This window comes from Stegostoma tigrinum, chromosome 10 (genome assembly GCF_030684315.1).
Source record: "Stegostoma tigrinum isolate sSteTig4 chromosome 10, sSteTig4.hap1, whole genome shotgun sequence".
Classification (NCBI taxonomy): domain Eukaryota; kingdom Metazoa; phylum Chordata; class Chondrichthyes; order Orectolobiformes; family Stegostomatidae; genus Stegostoma; species Stegostoma tigrinum.
Window position 1 is genome coordinate 27,487,273 of NC_081363.1, and position 19,374 is coordinate 27,506,646.

Genomic DNA, 19,374 nt, shown 5'->3' on the forward strand with positions numbered 1-19,374 from the left:
GTGTTTGATAAGTGCTCAGTATATTTTGCAATAAAAAGGCAGCGATGACAGGGAAAATATGAAACATAAATTGGGTATTCCCACCACCAGCTACAGAAAAAATGAGTTATGTATTGGTTTATCTGTGCGAATATGATGACTGATTGTTTTGGCTTCTCTAGGTGGCATAAAGCAGCCCAGAAACTGTAGAACTACAATGCAGGATTATCACCTAAAAATACAAGATTTCAGTCTAAGTTCTGAAGAATATTTTCACATAGTCTTGTGTTTTAGGGAAGGCCTGCCAGTTTCTGAACTGATGTCTGAGGAAATATGAAAAACTGATTTGAGTAGAAGCTCCACAGTATTGATCAAGGGGCAGCAGCATATGGATCTGAGGAGGTGTATTATTGATGTGATTATGTGCAACCACATAGAATTTAAAGAATGGAATTAGGAATTTCAGCTCAACGGCTCTGGGCCCAAAGTAAAAACAGAAAGTGCTGAAGAAACACAGCAGGTCTGGCAGCATCTGTGGAGAGATAAAAACAAGGTTAACAACATGCATACTGAAGAAAAGTCACACTGGTCTTGAAGTATGAAACTGATGAAGATTCAAAAATAACAAAATTGTTAACTCCGGTAACTTGGCATGGTAGGTAATGCACCTCCTGGCTTCCTAAAGCCTCTCCACTGTCTATAAGGTCATGAATGTGATGGAATATTTCCCAAATGAGTGCACTTCCAAGAACACACAAGAAACTCGACTATTTGATTGGCACCCCAAGTACAACTTTCAAAAATCACTTCCTTCAGCACCAGCCCATAGGTTCAGCAGGTATCATCTCCAAGTCTTCTGCGACTATACCTACCAAATCAGTGATCGGTGCAACTCAAAGGGCCAAGGCAGCAATTTCATTTGAAGACCATGACCTGTAAATATCTTCCCCCTCAGCCCAAGAAACACAGTATCCTGACTGGGAACTATATTATGGGTCTTTCATGAGCACCAGGTTAAAATCTTGGATGCACATCCCTAGTAACAGAATGGATGTAAAGACTATTGGTATTCAATGTGGAAGCTCAATTGCACCTTTTCAACAGCAATTACCAATGGGCAACAAATGCTGGACTTGCCTGTGATTCATATTCCATGAATGCATAAAATACTTTAGAAAAATTAACTCCAGAACTTTGTTTACAGCCTTGTCAATTTGGGTTGTTGCTTTTGATGAGTTGTACCTCGATGAAAGAATTCCTACAGTGTGGAAACAGGCCCTTCTGCCCAACAAGCCCTCATTGACCCCCAGAACATCCCAGCCAGACTCAGACCCCCTATACTACATACCTCTGAACACTACAGGCAATTTAGCACGGCCAATCCTCCTATCCTGCACATCTTTGGACTGTGGGAAGAAACTGGAGCACCCAGAGGAAACCCAAACACACAGACACAGGGAGAATGTGCAAACTTCACACAGACAGAGAGCTGAGGGTGGAATTGAACTCAAGTGCCTGGTGCCGTGAGGCAGCAGTGCTAGCCACAGAGCCACCGTGCTGCCCCAAATCTGAATTCCTGACTTAACAGAGATAGCCTGGAAGACTAGTGGGGTTAGATGGCACATCAAAAAGAGCAAAAACATGGCACTGAATTGCTAAAAATATATTATATTTCAGGCTTTTCGTTTTAGATATAAAACAGAAATATTGAACTTAGCAAAATTTACTTTCATCTAGTATCATTGCACGTTGTATACTTATAAGCAAGTGTCTAAAACAAATTTAAAAACTTACTTCATCACAAGTATATAGCCTGCGTACATTATAATCAGGAGAAGGCCTTCCCACCTCAAAGAGATAAAGAGATTGTCACTACTTTGTAGTTACAGCATGAACAATACATCTAAACCCATAACGCAACTCAGTTACAGCAATCTACAGGCTGAATTTAAGTGAATGCACCAGTTAAGGTAATATTTTTGAAGATTATTTGTGCGTAGCTATTCAACTTGAATGGGTCAGTATTGTTTTTGCAGTTATGCTTCTGGCTTCTGCTCCTAGTCCTTTCCATTCTTATTTCATGAATGTCAGAAATTGGAGGCTGGGGATAGATTAATGGCATAGAAACACAAAATGTTAAGAAAAGAATTACCAAAAAAGGAGGCAGTCAGATTTGTTCAAGCTTTCTGTGAATGTTGCTCTGTAACCAGATGCTAGGAACTGTTTAAGAGCAGCGGGGGTGAATCAACATTGAGTCTCCATGGAAAAGCACTTGACCATTGCTTGGCATTCATGTCTGGATACCTGCCAAGGGTTCAAAGCTTAACATGCTAGGTCAAACACTCGTCCTATTACTCCTCTGCACAGCACATTTCAATAACAAACCACTTCATTATCTGCATATGTTACTTAAAAGGACACAAATAAGTTTTTTGTGGCATGACATAGATATCAACATGATGTTTAATATTGCCTAGAATAGGAAACTTAAAAATTGCATTTAAAGATAATCAATAATCCACTAAGTTGCTAATAATTTACATTCACGTTAACAAGAGATCATTTTTAGGGATTATTACTGATTCATAATACTTACCATTCAATTTTCTCATCATAGATAAACTGCAAGGAAAGACAGCAATTAAATATTGTGTTAAACTTTTTCATGTCAAAGAATTAACACATGAATTGAAAATTAAATCTGCCAAATAGCAGTGACCAGTTTGTGACTCTTGGGATTCATTTCACAGTATTGTGGTCACCGGTTCAAATCCAAAAGGTGCTGATATGCAATTGCTTTAATAATGAGATATATCATTTCTTCATTATGAAACCATGTGAGATGCTCATGGGGGGATAAATTAACTTTGCAGTACCAGTTCCAAGTTTGTATACCTCTGTTCCAGGATGGAGGCTTCATATAGTGTGGTTCACTGCTTGCAAAGTTTGCAATATTTAAGAATTGTCCAATAAAGTATGAATACAAGTCATTGCTGTAAATTGCATTACTACTTGAAAAGACAAACTCCTTTTATGTAAGATGCTGATGTCCTTCCTGAATTGCTATTTGCAAATTTTGTGGTTTTTCCCAATTTTGTTTGTTTACTCCTTCCACACATGGTGCTCATTTGTATTTTTTGGGAGATTTGGCAGATATTCTACTCCCAGAATCTGAAGTGGCCCACTGAGCAGGACAAAATAGTAATGCTTGTTGACTTGACTTCAATTTGTCCTTATCTCTTCACCTTGTGGTGAAATGTTTTCGGAAGTATAACAGCTTTCTTAAATAGCCATGTCAAAATCAGGAACTCAGCATGTACTTTTAAGAACAGATTTTGCCATTAGGAATGAATTCTCTGAGATGAATCTCTTTGCGGCGCTTTGTTTGCTGTCAGTCTCTGAAGAAAATGACACTTATTGACAGCCTGCCATTGAGGAGCTCTGCAAGATTCCAGCTACCTGTTTGAAGTCTTAATATAGAAACTGCCCCAACGATAAGTCGCACATAAAATATTGTTTTAAGTGCGAACCAGACAAATCATTCCTTATATAGTTACAGCAGGATGATAGGACAAAATTAAGATAGATTTAAAAAATAAACATTTTGTTTTATTTATTTAGAAATCCCATGTTTATTAGCATTTAAAGTAAATGAATAGTTATATTTTGAACTGCAGGATAATACTTTTATCACAAGAAACATTGAAGTCAAAAAGTTATATTGCACCGTAATGAAGCTGCACCACATATCATTTGCAAGAGTCATTTCTGGATGAAAAAAGGTAAAAATTTGTTCTGTGGAGCACCATAGTGGGAACAATATTCTGAATATAAACTCTTGGTTTCGAGTCTCATCCACTTAAAGTGCATAGCAAATACAGTGCATGGAACATCAACTAGACATATTCACAACTTCTAGGTGGGAAAATGCTGACCTGCATTATGCATTTGGTTTTCATCTATCACAATTCGCTGTCTTAATTCGAGGTTAACTTAGCAGATTCTTGACCAGAAATATTTATATAAGATGGCTACACGTGTTGTTCAATGTTTTTCCCCATTAAATACCTTAAATACAAAACGGCCCAATACTGCTCCTACTTTCTACGTTTCTTTGACTAGATCAATATGAAATTCATGGTGAGGATTCTTTTATTGAATCATGTCATATTGTATATTTGTCTTCCTTGGCTGAGAATCCATGTCAGGTTTTGCAATATGATCTGATGTTAAAAAGCTCCATAAATGCTGGTTGCTACCATCTTGACATGTACATGTGGAATGATTACAAACACTTCTGGAATATATGTGGAGGGGATAGCCCCAACCCCAGTGTACAAGTTCTCCTCTGCTTTGCTACATGACCACACACCTATTTTACAGTGGCCAGGCTATTAATTGGCTCAGTAAACACATTTTCCCTTTCACCAATCCATGCTGACATGTTTATGCTGGTTACATGTTAGCGTTTTATGATCTTCCAGTTCCTGGGTTTTCCGAGAGCAAATGTATGCTGAAAGATGTGCGTTGGGATCCCACAGAATTCCGAATTGATGACTTTGTGGCAACTGTGTGGGAAATTTGAACATCTAACAGACAATTCCTTTGCTCCTGAGACCCTACACAGAAGTCTCTGACTTAATTCTGACAGTTCTGGCATACTTTCCTTGGTAGTTATTTGTGAAATGTGAAACAGAAATATCCTTGTCTAACTCCTAGTTAACTACATAACTGATAGCGCAATCGCTCACACTGATCCTCTTACCTGTCCGCTTTGACCCCTTGACAGTCACCAGTGACTACCACTTTGTTTCCTAGTTCTCCCCCAAACCAACATGACTAGATCATGCCATCCAACCACACCACTGACTGAACCTGATTCAACCCCAGGGACACTAGTGTACACAGACTACAGATAATGGAAACAAAAAGAGTATATGATTCCACTCGCATAATTATTAGGAATCCAAAGGCGTGGTCAAATGATCTAGAGACATAAAATCAATTGTTCAAATTCCACCCAAACATCTGGAACAATTAAAATTAAATAAAGCTGGAACAAAAAGCTAGTTTCAGTAATGGTGAACATGGAACAATCGAGTTATGTAAGTATCCATCTTCTTCACTTACATCCTATGGGGATGAAAATCTACCACCCTATTTGATCTGGCCTATATGTGATTCCAAACTCTCAGCAATGTGATCGACTCTTAACTGCTTTCTGAAAGGGCCTACCCAGCAAGCCACTCAGTTGTACCTAACTTTTAGATTAAAGTCAGATCAGAATAAAACTGCACAGGCCATCCAGCAGCTATCTAGGTAATGGAAAATACAAAGGAATGTCTTGCCCAAACAACCTTACAAAATCCACCTCAGTAACATGTGGAAACCTGTGCCAACAGCTGCCCCTCAGCTGTGTCAAACAACAGCCTGACATAGTCATTCACACATCACCAGACTCCTCCTTCCCTATCCCTGAATATGTCCACCAGAGGTAGCAGCATGTTGGCATACAGCCTGGGAGGGAATGCCCCTGGAAACCTTTGAGATTGATTCCAAACACCATGAGGTTTCACAGTCAAACATGGGCAAGGAAGCTTGTTGCTGATTACCACTTACCATCCTTCCTCAAGTACTGAATTAATACTCTGCCATGTGAACCACTATGTGGATGTGGCATTGAGGATAGTTTGGGCACAGAATACACCTTGAGTAGGGGACTTCAATAGCAATCATCATGATGTGGTTCGGCAGCAGCACTACTGGCCAAAGTGACCCAGCACAGAAAGACATGTCTGCCAAAGTATGCCTGGCAGGTGGGGGGGACAAACAAGAGTGAAAAATCTCCTTGATCAATGTACCTGTTGCAAATACACCTGCCAATGACAATGTTGGTAAGAGTAACCCAGTGCACAATCCTGACAGAGGTGAAATCTACCCATCATAATGAGGATACGTTCCATCATGTTGCATGGCACTACAACGTTTAAGGGGATAGATTCCAAGCAGCTGAAGTAGATCAGAATTAGTGTCCAGTACGGTATGGAATGAGGGATCTTGTGGCACAGTGTCATTAGTGACTAGAATTCTATCAATCTTTTCCTTGAATAAGATGTTATGTAACAACTCACCAAGGGTTCCTCAACAGCACCTTCCAAATCCACGACCTATATCAGCAGGAAGGACAAGGACAGCAGGCGCATGACAACATTATTATCTCTATGTCCCTACACTAAGTCACATACCATCCTACCTTGAAAGTATCTTTCCATTCTTCATCGTTGGTGGGTCAAATCCTGAACTTCTCTCGTGGAATTCCTTTGCCAAACAACTGCACTAATTCGAGAAGTCAGATCACCACCATATACTCAATGGTAGTTACAAACAGTGGAATAAATGTAGGGTTTGGTAGCATGACTCCCATCCCAGGAGTTCCTAATACAGTAGGTCAAATGGATTCTCTGAATAAAAATAATTTTATGATTCTATAGCTTTATGCCTAGCTACACTGCAAAATTTTATCACTCGTTTATCTCTAAATGCTCTTTACAGAGCTACTGTTTGGACAGCATGCCTTATAAATTGAGATATCTAGCATTCAGCCCAGGCTATGTAACAAAAATGAAAAAAAAACCAAGCAATGCTAAAGAACTATTCTAATAAAAGTAGAAAGTGCTACAGAATCTCTGAGGTCTGGTTGCATTTGTGAAGCAAGAACAGTGTAAACATTTTGATTTCAATATGCATTTTGGGATTAGTGACCATAACTCTATAAGACTTCAAGTAGTCATGGACAAGGAGAAGAGTGGCCCTCGGGTGATGGTGTTTAATTGGGCATGGGCCAATTACATCCAAATTAGACATGAACTTGGGAATGCAGATTGGAAGCAGTTATTTGAGGACAAATCTACATCTAGCGTGTGGGAGGCTTTTAAAGACTAATTGATTAATGTGTAGAACATGCATGTCCCTGCAAAACTGAAGGATAGCAATGGCAGGATTCAGGAACCATGGATTACAAAGGAAATTGTAAGCATTGTCAAAAGGAAAAAGAAGCATATGATAGGTCTAGGCAGCTACAAACTGACAAAACCCTTGTGGAATATAGAGAAATTAGGAAAAAATTTAAATGCAGAATTAGGAAGGCTAAAAAAGGCCATGAAATTTCTTTAGCAAGCAGGGTCAAGGAGAATTCCAAATCTTATCATGCATATATTACAAGAAAGAGGGTAGAAAGGGAAAGAATAGGCCCACTTAAGGGCACAGGAGGGAAGTTTTGCATGGAGCCACAGCAAGTGGGACAGATTCTTAATAAGCGCTTTGTATTGGTATTCACTGAGGAGAAGGACATGACTGATGTTGAGGTCAGGGATGAATGTATGAATTCTCAAGAGAATGTCAATATATTAAATGACTAAGTTTTGGGTATCTGAAATTGCATTAAAGTAGACACGTCTCCAGGGCCAGATGGGATATATCCCAGATTTATGCAAGAGGCAAGGGAAGAAATAGCTGGGAATTAGCAGATATCTTCAAATCCTCCTTGACCACAGGTGAGGTTTCAGAGGACTGGAGATTAGCCAAAGATGTTCCTTTGCTTAAGAAAGGAAGCAGAAGTTAATCCTCCTGGATTAATTATAGGCCACTGAGTCTGACATCTGTGGTGAGGAAGCTCTTGGAGAAGATACTGAGGGACAGGACTTCTGCACATTTGGAAGAAAATGAATTAGTTGGTGACAGCATTGTTTCGTATGAGAAAGGTCATGTTTCATCAACCTGACTGAATTTTTTGAAGAGGTGACAAAGATAATTGACGAGGGAAAAACTGTGGATATAGTTTAAACGGATTTTAGCAAGGCATTTGATGAAGTCCCGCATGGCAGATTGGTAAAAAAACTAAAATCACATGGGATTTGGGGTGGGCTGGCTAGATAGATACAAAACTGGCTTGGTCATAGAAGACAGAGGGTAGCAGTGGAAGAGTGTTTTTCAGAATAGAACTGGTAACTAGTGGTGTTACACAGCAATCAGTCTTAGGTCCTCTGTTGTTTGTAGTATATATAAATGATCTGGAGGAAAATGTGGGTGGCCTGATTAGTAAGTTTGCAGATGACACGAAGATTGGTGGAGTTGCTGACAGTGCTGATGATTGTGAAGGGATACAACAAGATATAGATAGATTGGCAACTTAGGCACAGAAATGGCAGACGGAGTTTACTCCAGGCAAATGTGAGGTGCTGCATTTTGGAGGATCAAACTTAGGTGCGGACCATACTGCTAATGACACAATCCTTAGGAATATTAACATTCAGGTGGATCTGGTTGCGCAGGTCCACAGTTCCCTAAAAGTGGTAGCATAGGTGGCCAAAGTGATTAAAAAGGCATATGGCATGTTTCTCTTCATTGCCCAGCACATTGAGCGCAAGAGTTAGCAAAATGTGTTGCTGCTATATAAGATCCTTGTTATGCTGCATTTGGAGTACTGTGTACAGTTTTGGCTGCCACATTACCAGAAGGATGGGGAAGCTTTGGAGAGAGTGCACAGAAGGATCATCAGAATGTTGCCTGGTCTCAAGGGCATTGGCTATGAGGCAACGTTGAAGAGATTAGGGTTGTTTTCACTGTAAAGATGGCGGCTGAGAGGAGACCTGATAGAGGTCCACAAAATTATTGGAGGCATAGATAGGGTGGATAGTCAGAGGCTTTTTCCCAGGCTTGAAGTTTCAATTACTAGGGGGCACAGGTTCAAGGTGAGAGTGAAAAGTTTAAGAAAGATGTGCGGGGAAAGTTTTTCCACACAGAGAGTGGTTGGAGCCTGGAATGCACTGCCAGAGGAGGTGGTGGAAGCAGGCACATTGGCAACATTTATGAGGCATCTGGATGGATACCAGATTAGGAAGGGATTAAAGGGATATGGACCAAGTAAGGGCAGAAGTGTTTTTTTAGCTTATTCAGGGCATGATGATCAGCACAGCCTTGGAGGGCCAAAGGGCCTGTTCCTGTGCTGTACTTCTCTTTTGTTCTTTTGACTCTTTGAAACCAAAAGTACAGTTCAGTGTAGGAACTGAAACTTTGGAAGTGAAATAAACCACAGTTTATTTTGAAATTAATAGAAATTATTAACTTTCTTAACATCTTAGCTCAATGGCTCACTACCTTGTGATTTAATGATGGTGCACAATGAATCAGTCAGTCATGCTGATTAATGAAAGTCCAAACTTCGATGCTTTGTCAATGCTGAGTGAGCTGTGGTGGGGAAACCTATAATCAGCCCAACCGAGACACAGGAAAATTCAAGTTTTGAGGCAGACTTCATAAATCTGTGATTGAGAGATAGCAAGAACTGCCAATGCTCAAGTCAGAGATAACACAGTGTGGAGCTGGAGGAACACAGCACGCCAGGCATTATCAGAGGAGCAGGAAAGTTGATGTTTCGGGTCATGACGTTTCCCCTGAAGAAAGGTCCTGACGCAAAACATCAACTTTCCTGCTCCGCTGATGCTGTCTGACCTGCTGTGTTCCTCCAGCTCCACACTGACAAATCTGCGACTGTTGTCTTGCAACAGGGTTGCATTTAGCTGTGGTGGTCCCACATGCAAAACCCCTTACGAGCACTCAATATCTGCAAGAATAACTACTTGCATCTAAGGATATTCATCGTGTCCACAGAATTAACCTCTCACGGAATCCAAACCTTCAAGGGATGAAGGGGTGGTGGAGAAATGAAAAAGAATAAGCAGAATAAAAGGACGGTGTTGCTTCATGAGAATGAAGGCGGAGAGCACATGCCCGCTGAGTACTGTAAAAGCTAACAAAATATTAGTTGGTTAAGAGTGAAACAAAATCAAAATATTCTGGATGCTGGAAAGTGGATCTAAAAACAGAAGTAGTGGAAGCACTCAGCACATTAAGCAGTAATGAGTGTATGGAGCATCACTGAATGGTCATGAACCTGAAACAAGTTAACTCTGTTTTTCTCTTCATAGACATGGCTGCCTGCAGACAAATATTTCCAACATATTCTGTTTTTACCCCAGTCCTTAACTGCCCTTTGACATTTCTTCCAGAGAACAGATTTCATTTAAGGGCAAGTATTTTTCTTCTTATTATTGCAGTCAAGAAATCAATCTGTGGCTCTGGCCCGAAGCCAATTACCAGTTCTGAGGAAGAGTCACTGAACTAGAAATGTTAACTCTGCCTTCTCCCCACAAATGCTGCCAGAACTGCTGAGTTTCACCAGCAATTTCTGTTCTTGCTTTAGATTTCCAGCACCCACAATTTTTTGGTTTATAAATAGTTTAGCATCCATTTTAGGAAACAGCTTTACAGATACAATTATCCAAGTCCTCACTGGATTGATTGCACAAGCATTTATATTCATATAAGGTCGGCAATTTTCTTGCCATTTGTTCCTTTCTCTGTTGCACAGTTTATTTTCTGTCAACAACATTGTGGAGAACACCCGCTCCCATTCTCATCAAATTTGTAATAGACAACATGTTAGTTCCCAACAGCAAGTGAGGAATCCTCCTATTCTTCACCTACACAAATGTGTTAGCGCTAGTCACTATGGATATTAGGATAATGAAATGTGAGGCTGGATGAACACAGCAGGCCCAGCAGCATCTCAGGAGCACAAAAGCTGACGTTTCGGGCCTAGACCCTTCATCAGGCCCGAAACGTCAGCTTTTGTGCTCCTGAGATGCTGCTGGGCCTGCTGTATTCATCCAGCCTCACATTTCATTATCTTGGATTCTCCAGCATCTGCAGTTCCCATTATCATGGATATTAGGATACACTTTTATAAGATCGTAAGATATTGGAGCAATCAAGTCTGATCCACTATTCAATCACAGCTGATATGTTTCTCACCTGCCTCCTCCCCTTGAAGCCTTGAAGCCCTCACCAATCAAGAACCTACCTAAATATACCAGTCTTCAATACACTCAATGACTTGGTCTGCACAGCCCACTATGGCAATGGGTTCCACATATTAACCACCACCTGGCTGAAGGAATTCCTCCTCATCTCAATTGTAACAGGTTGTCCCTTCACTTCGAGGCTGTGCCCTTGAGTCCTAGTCTCTCCTACTTGTGTTTCATGAGCATATCTAGACCTCTCAGTATTCTGTAAGTTTAAACCTGATGACCCCGTCATTCTCCTAAACTCTATGTGAGTACAGACCCAGAGTCCTCAGCTGCTCCTCATATGACAAAAGTCCTTTATCCATGGTATCATTCTTGTAAGCCTTCTCTGGATTCCATCCAACACCAGCACATCCTTCCTTAGTTACGGGGCCCAAAATGGTTCACATTAGTCCAAGTTGGTCTGACCTGAGCCTTACACAGCCTCATTCCTGCTTGTATATTCTAGCCCTCTCAAAATGAATGCAAACATTGTATTTGTTTTCCTAATTTAACCTGCATGTTAACCTGAAGAAAATCCTGACCTAGAACTCCTAAGTCCGTGATAATAAAATGTGAGGCTGGATGAACACAGCAGGCCAAGCAGCATCTCAGGAGCACAAAAGCTGACGTTTCGGGCCTAGACCCTTCATCAGAGAGGGGGATGGGGAGAGGGAGCTGGAATAAATAGGGAGAGAGGGGGAGGCGGACCGAAGATGGAGAGTAAGGAAGATAGGTGGAGAGAGTATAGGTGGGGAGGTAGGGAGGGGATAGGTCAGTCCAGGGAAGACGGACAGGTCAAGGAGGTGGGATGAGGTTAGTAGGTAGCTGGGGGTGCGGCTTGGTGTGGGAGGAAGGGATGGGTGAGAGGAAGAACCGGTTAGGGAGGCAGAGACAGGTTGGACTGGTTTTGGGATGCAGTGGGTGGGGGGGAAGAGCTGGGCTGGTTGTGTGGTGCAGTGGGGGGAGGGGACGAACTGGGCTGGTTTAGGGATGCAGTAGGGGAAGGGAAGATTTTGAAACTGGTGAAGTCCACATTGATACCATATGGCTGCAGGGTTCCCAAGCGGAATATGAGTTGCTGTTCCTGCAACCTTCGGGTGGCATCATTGTGGCAGTGCAGGAGGCCCATGATGGACATGTCATCAAGAGAATGGGAGGGGGAGTGGAAATGGTTTGCGACTGGGAGGTGCAGTTGTTTGTTGCGAACTGAGCGGAGGTGTTCTGCAAAGCGGTCCCCAAGACTCCGCTTGGTTTCCCCAATGTAGAGGAAGCCGCACCGGGTACAGTGGATGCAGTATACCACATTGGCAGATGTGCAGGTGAACCTCTGCTTAATGTGGAATGTCATCTTGGGGCCTGGGATAGGGGTGAGGGAGGAGGTGTGGGGACAGGTGTAGCATTTCCTGCGGTTGCAGGGGAAGGTGCCGGGTGTGGTGGGGTTGGAGGGCAGTGTGGAGCGAACAAGGGAGTCACGGAGAGAGTGGTCTCTCCGGAAAGCAGACAGGGGTGGGCATGGAAAAATGTCTTGGGTGGTGGGGTCGGATTGTAAATGGCGGAAGTGTCGGAGGATGATGCGTTGTATCCAGAGGTTGGTAGGGTGGTGTGTGAGAACGAGGGGGATCCTCTTAGGGCGGTTGTGGCGGGGGCGGGGTGTGAGGGATGTGTTGCGGGAAATGCGGGAGACGCGGTCAAGGGCGTTCTCGATCACTGTGGGGGGAAAGTTGCGGTCCTTAAAGAACTTGGACATCTGGGATGTGCGGGAGTGGAATGTCTTATCGTGGGAGCAGATGCGGCGGAGGCGGAGGAATTGGGAATAGGGGATGGAATTTTTGCAGGAGGGTGGGTAGGAGGAGGTGTATTCTAGGTAGCTGTGGGAGTCGGTGGGCTTGAAATGGACATCAGTAACAAGCTGGTTGCCTGAGATGGAGACTGAGAGGTCCAGGAAGGTGAGGGATGTGCTGGAGATGGCCCAGGTGAACTGAAGGTTGGGGTGGAAGGTGTTGGTGAAGTGGATGAACTGTTCGAGCTCCTCTGGGGAGCAAGAGGCGGCGCTGATACAGTCATCAATGTACCGGAGGAAGAGGTGGGGTTTGGGGCCTGTGTAGGTGCGGAAGAGGGACTGTTCCACGTAACCTACAAAGAGGCAGGCATAGCTGGGGCCCATGCGGGTGCCCATGGGGCACTCAATGGCCTAGTGGTTTTGTTGCTGGACTGTTAATCTAGAGACCCAGATCACATTCTGGGCAGCCGGGTTCAAATTCCACCACGGCAGATGGTGGAGTTTGAATTCAATAAATATCTGGAATTAAGAATCTAATGATGACCATGAATCACTTGTCAATTGTTGGAAAAACCCGTCTGGTTCACTAATGTCCTTTAAGGAAGGAAGCTGCCGTCATTACCTGGTCTGGCCTACATGTGACTCCAGACCCACTGCAATGTGGTTGACTCTTAACTGCCCTCTGGGCAATTAGAGATGGGCAATAAATGCTGTCTAGCCAGCAATGCCCTCATCCTGTGAATGAATAAGGACATCCGCTGGCTCTCCTGTGTCTAACTTGTTTATTACCTTCTCAAAAGAATTCTAACAGATTTGTCAGGTGTGATCCAACCTTGATGAAGCCATGCTGACACAGCCCTATTTAACCATGCACTTCCAAGTAATCAACAATCTCATCCTTATTGACGGACTCTAAAATCTTACCAAATTATGTTTAAGGAGATAGCATAGAACAACGAGAATTTCAATGATAGACGAATGCTTGTAGACCATTCTATTAAAAAAACACATGCCACCTGATGTAAATTGTCATCATTTATTGTTTGCTTATGGCTTAGTAAAGACTTGTGAAGCTGATAGACAAAGATTTTCTGATAAATTTCAATATGCATGTTTTTTCTTATGGAATTTGATCTATTTTGCACATCTATTAAATCAGAGAGGCTACCAACTGATCTGCATAGATGTTTGTCAGAACTGGACAAATTTCTGGTAGAACCTTTGAATTAGACCTCCAGTCTCAACACTGAGGTCATTTGTCACCCCCTATTTTCCTGGTCAGTAGGTTTTTAGGTTGTATTTTACATGGGATTGGCTGAGGGCCAGTAGTACTGTCTTCCCATTTAAAAGTTGCAGACCGGGACCAGACAACCTCAGCTTGACAGAATTGGCCAGCAGTCATTTTACGACTGGCTCTGGGCATGATTTCTGCCCCTTCCAGCGAGAAAATTCCATCTCCAAAAGCTGCTGACCAGTTAAATGGTAGCCACTTCTGGGGTTACAGCCAATCTGTAGGAATCCAAATGCAGGTAAATCAAAGGTCTCATTGGGGCCAGGCTGCCAGGCCCTTGGCTCGGGAGGTTAGGGTCAGCAGCGCAGGAAAGGGGGGAAATGACAAGGGGCTATATCTGGCGGGAAGCATCCACTGGAAACAATGTAGGCATCTCCTCTTAGAACCATAGAATTGTTACAATGCAGAAGGCGGTCATTTGTTTCAGTGTCTGCTCTGGAACAAGACCTTGACCTTGAAGCTGACTTCCCTATCCTGGACAAAAACCTAGTAGTGGTGGGAGGAGGGCCTTAAGTACCACTTACCACAATAAGTAGGATCACTGATATGGTGTAGTATAATGAATCCCTAAACACCGACCACTGTGTCAGGTATACGATCTGTAAAAAAATAAAATGAAGCTATGATTGAAAAAAAAAGCCAGCATTTCTCAATAGAGTCTTTCACATTTTGTTCCTCTGGTTATCAAATGTGTATTCAATACCTCCAGCACTTTCAATCCTAACAGCATGTGAGAGATTAGTATTCAATGTTCTAAATGGTCTACAGCTATGCAGGGAAACAAGCAACAGAAAGTGCTTCATCGATAAAACAGCTACAGATTACACTCAATCTTCTTACCTGTATGTCCCTGTGTTTCTCTTTTATTATCATATTATTTTATTGTTTTCTTTCAATGTCAATCATTTCACAATCAGCTGGCAGAGTCACACCGATCCCACGGGTCAGTCTGCCACCAGAGGAACCCGCCAGTCAGAAGGATTGTGATGTATTAGTTTGCCAGGAAGGACATTTCTGAACATCATTCAGTGGGGCTCTGTAATAGCACAGGCAAACTAGAAATACGCAATTTGTAAAAATTGTAGATGGAACTTTGCACTTTGCCATAATTTGAATTAACAATTCTCCAATTGAAATATTACTATTTTTAAACAAAACCAAATTAAAATCAGTAACATTTTTCACAGGTCTAATGTTACAATAAAAATAATAGTTTTTGTCAGACAATATATTTAAGAGTACATTTAAATCTACACTAAAATTAACAACTGGAGTGCATACTTCTCTATTGTTCACATTTCACATACGGAAAGAATAAAGATCATTGTGACAAGACCAATTAGCAACCAAATATAATAGTGATCTCATTATTTTAATTATATGTCTGATATCATTGAGGATTGGCGGCTTTGTCATTGGCTGGCTGTGATGCTGGTGGAGTGAAGTGGTGGGCGTCCTGGCAGCAATGACCACAGTAATAGCCTCTGATGTTGGTGTGTCTGACGCGGGTAGTAGCGACAGTGAATTGGCACAGCAGCAAAAGGTGGCTCCTCAGGGTCGATGGTGATCTGGGCAGGATGATCTTTGGAGGGTTAGTGAAAAATCAATGGGCCGAATGGCCTATTTCCACACTGCAGGGTTTCTATAATCCTATCTTTCTCTTTCAGAGTTTGCAAGGTCTGAGTGATTTGATTTTTGAGTTAAAAATGGCCTCTTGGATAGAAATAACAGGATTTCTTTATCACTGGATGAACATGTCTGGAAAGTTTGTTTTGAGGTGATTTATATTGACACATGTAAAGACATACAGTGAAAACTATTGTTTTGCACACTAACCAGACAAATTATACCTTACATAAGTGCTTCAGAGGAATATAACAAGATGTAGAATATAGTGTTACAGCGATAGACAAGGTACAACACTATATTCTGTATTTTACCCTGATGTACCAAAGTAAGGAATGACTTATCTGTTCAGCATGCAAAACAATACTTTTCACTGTATCCAGTACATGTCACAATAATAAATCAAGTCAAATCAAATCAAACTTTCCTGATGTGCAACTAGAGATTAAAAAAAGTACATTAGAAGCAGCCTGAATGGGTGGGTTCAAGCTTCTGGAGAACCAGAAATTTTTAGCTTTGGCTTCCTGCAGTTGTTGCGCTCTTGAGGTTAAATGTGGAAGCTCTTATTCTTCTCTCTGTTACAGATAAAAGCTGAGGTTCTCTTCTTGTTGATAGAATTGCATATAAGACAATCTATTTCACTGAATGTGCCTTTGCCAGGGGTGTGTTTATGGGATGTTACTATATTGCTACAGTTAATTAGTAGTAGTTAACAAGACTTACCAGAATGGTGCTGGGAATGGAGGATTTGAATTATAAAAATAGACTGGAACTTTTTTCACCAGAGTGTTGGAGATCGAGGGGTGACCTTACTGAAATTTATAAATATCATAAGGGGCGTAGATAAGGTGAATCACAAATGTTTTTTTTCTCCTAGGGTGGGGGAGTTTAAAACTAGGGGGCATATTTTTAAGGTAAGAGGAGAAAGATTTGAAAAGGATATGCAGGGCAACTTTTTTTTACACGGAGAATGGTTCATATGTAGAATGACTGCCAGGCAAAGTGATGAATGCAGGTACAATTACAACATTTAAAGACATTTGGATAAGTTCATGAACAGGAAAACCTTGGAGGGGTATGGGCTAAGTGCTGGCAGATGCGACTAGTTTAGTTTGCGAACATGGTTGCTGTGGACTTGTTGGACCAAAGAGTCTGTTTCCATGCTGGATGACTCTATGACTCTAAATTCCAAGGTTAAGTGGGAAAAAGGAATTCCATAATATTGAAAGTAATACTGTGCACATTATGCTTGAAGTAGCAAAAGTGAAAGAGATGAATAAAGACAAAACTGGGTAGTATTTACCCATTAGGAAAATTTATTTTTAAAATATGTTCTCAAATTATCTGGAGGAAATATTCAATCAGATAATTTATCCCTTGTGGGTTTTGCCCATTTAATCAGATTGATTAATGCACCAATTTAGTATGGCGAATATAGGTTATGCTTCATTTTATTCTGCATTACAGTAATTGTGAATAAATAGATTAACCTGTAAAACCTTCCATTAGCTTTGTATATTCTGAAGTGTTGGCTGAGCATATCTGCAGCATCAATAAGATCAGCAACTTCGAAACACACTTCAGTTTTTCTACTGTTGAAACCCTTATCCATACCTTAGTTACCTCCAGTTTTGACTATTCACCTGGAATGTGTCCCACATTCTACTTCCTGAAAATTTAAAGTGGCCCAAAACTCTGCTGACACTGACCTAACTGCTACTAATTTCCTTTCACCCATGTGTTCGCCAACTTACATTTATTCCCATTTAAGTTGTGCCTAAGTTTTAAAAATAAAATCACCTTTGTTTTAAAAACCCATTATATGACTGCTTTAAAAACCAATTATATAACCTCACCTCTCCCTTTCTCCATAATCTGTCCAGCCTCACAACCCACTCGGTGTTTGTCTAATTCTAGATGCCTGAGCACTTCTGATTTTAACTTGTTTCATCCTTGGTGGCCATGCCATCAGTTGCCAGATTCTGTAAGCATTGGAGTCCCCTTTCAAAACCTCTCCCCTTCACATTCCTTCAAAAAACTACCTCTGTAAGCAAGTTTTTTGTCATCTTTCCCCAGTACCTCCTTAATATTTTGGAGTCAAATAATGTATAGTGTTGCCTCTGGTATATTTTATTACTTTAATGGTACCATCAGAGAGCCCTCTGATGAAGGGTCTAGGCCTGAAACGTCAGCTTTTGTGCTCCTGAGAAGCTGCTTGGCCTGCTGTGTTCATCCAGCTTCACACTTTGTTATCTAAAGAGATTGTTGCTGATCAACCAAGAGGGTGATAATGGTGAACAGATGCTAATGGTGCTAACAAGAAGTGTAAATGATTCAATCTGGTTGGCTGTGCTGGGAGCAACATACACAAGAGAGAAATTAAAGATATGGGGATAGGAAGCAAACATGTTCTGAAGTTGTTAAACTCAATGTTGTGTTCTGAAGGCCATGAGGCATCTCTGTGAAAGGTGAGATGGTTTTCTCCCAGCTTGTGTTGAGCCTCATTAGAGCACTGCAGCAGGTCTGAGACAGAGATGTTGGCCAGAGTATATGGTGGGGAAGCTTAGGGTCATTTTTGCAGTCAGCATTACGTGTTCCATGAATTGGTCATGCAGTTTGCATTTTGACTCCCTCAGTACAGAGGAAACCACATTATAAGCAGTGAATACAGAAGACTAAGTTGAATGAAGTGCAGGCCATTCGCTTCTTCATTTGGAAGGTATGGCTGGGACCTTGGATAGTGAGAAAGGTGGAAATGAACAGGCAAGTGTTGCACCTTCAGCCTCACCATGGTGGGTGGGCATTGGATTTTCTGGCAGATGACAGGGTTGTAACACATCCACCTACATTTTGCTACTTACATTCGGTCCCTTGCATCAATCCACCAAAGCTGGGGGATTCGGCCTTGGAGTGCACCAGTGCGCATGAATTCAGTGGGATTGTGGCTAATGGATTTTGAGAAACATCCATAATGAACAATAACTCAAGATAACAAGGTTGAGGAGAAAAACAAAAATTGCAGCCTTCTTCCAATCAACAACATTTGCATTTCTTTATTTTAATTTAAGGTTTTCTTCATAGCCTGTGTTATTTTGAAGAAAAGTATTTTTATTAGGACTGACCTGCCCTCCAAATATCCCACAGACGCCAATGATACAGAGTATGTTAAATACTGCTGAACCAACAATAGTTCCAATGCCGACATCTCCATGGGTGATAAAGACACCTGCAATGAACATAAAAGGTTGTGTTATATTGGATTTGCTTCACCGCTTTTCATTATGACAAAAGTGTGAACTATCACATCTCCTTTGAGGATTTGAGTGCTTGGCTGGCATTTTTGTAAAGTCAACAGTAGGCTTTCCTACCGATCGAAGAGACAGGGACCGCAATGTTAGTTCCATGGAGGATGCTTTACAGAATCAAATTTTTAAAATGTGGCAGACATTTAGTTTACAGTGAATGATGTGATCTTTTCTAAGAGTTATTTGAGAATGATTCAGAAATTGTTCACTGCCGCATCTTACTATTAAAGAAAGCTTCACGTCTTATCGTAGCATTTAATTGAGACACCACTCGCTATTAGGGCTCTCTGCTTAGCTTTCAAAATGATTTCCTTATCTAATTATTCAAGTGCACATAACCAAATACATTTTTTTTAGCAATTTCATAGTATGCTGATTACTAATAGCACAAAGACAAAATTTTACTTCACTCAATGCATTCACTTGCACAGAATTAATATCAGGCCTGCATGTCTAAGAATCCTGGGAGGAAAGAAGAGAAATATA

General features: G+C 41.4%; 1 protein-coding gene across 2 annotated transcripts in view; it reads right to left on the minus strand.

The window, feature by feature from the left end:
- Positions 1-19,374, minus strand: part of LOC125455286 (sodium/potassium/calcium exchanger 4-like) — a 297,849-nt gene that overhangs the window by 44,940 nt on the left and 233,535 nt on the right. For both annotated transcript variants that reach the window (XM_048537019.2, XM_048537018.2), the window contains exons 6-9: positions 18,706-18,809; positions 14,482-14,556; positions 2,576-2,601; positions 1,774-1,827 (exon numbers count right to left, since the gene is read on the minus strand). In XM_048537019.2, coding sequence (XP_048392976.1) covers positions 1,774-1,827; positions 2,576-2,601; positions 14,482-14,556; positions 18,706-18,809 — 259 coding nt within the window. The remainder of the gene's footprint in view (positions 1-1,773; positions 1,828-2,575; positions 2,602-14,481; positions 14,557-18,705; positions 18,810-19,374) is intronic.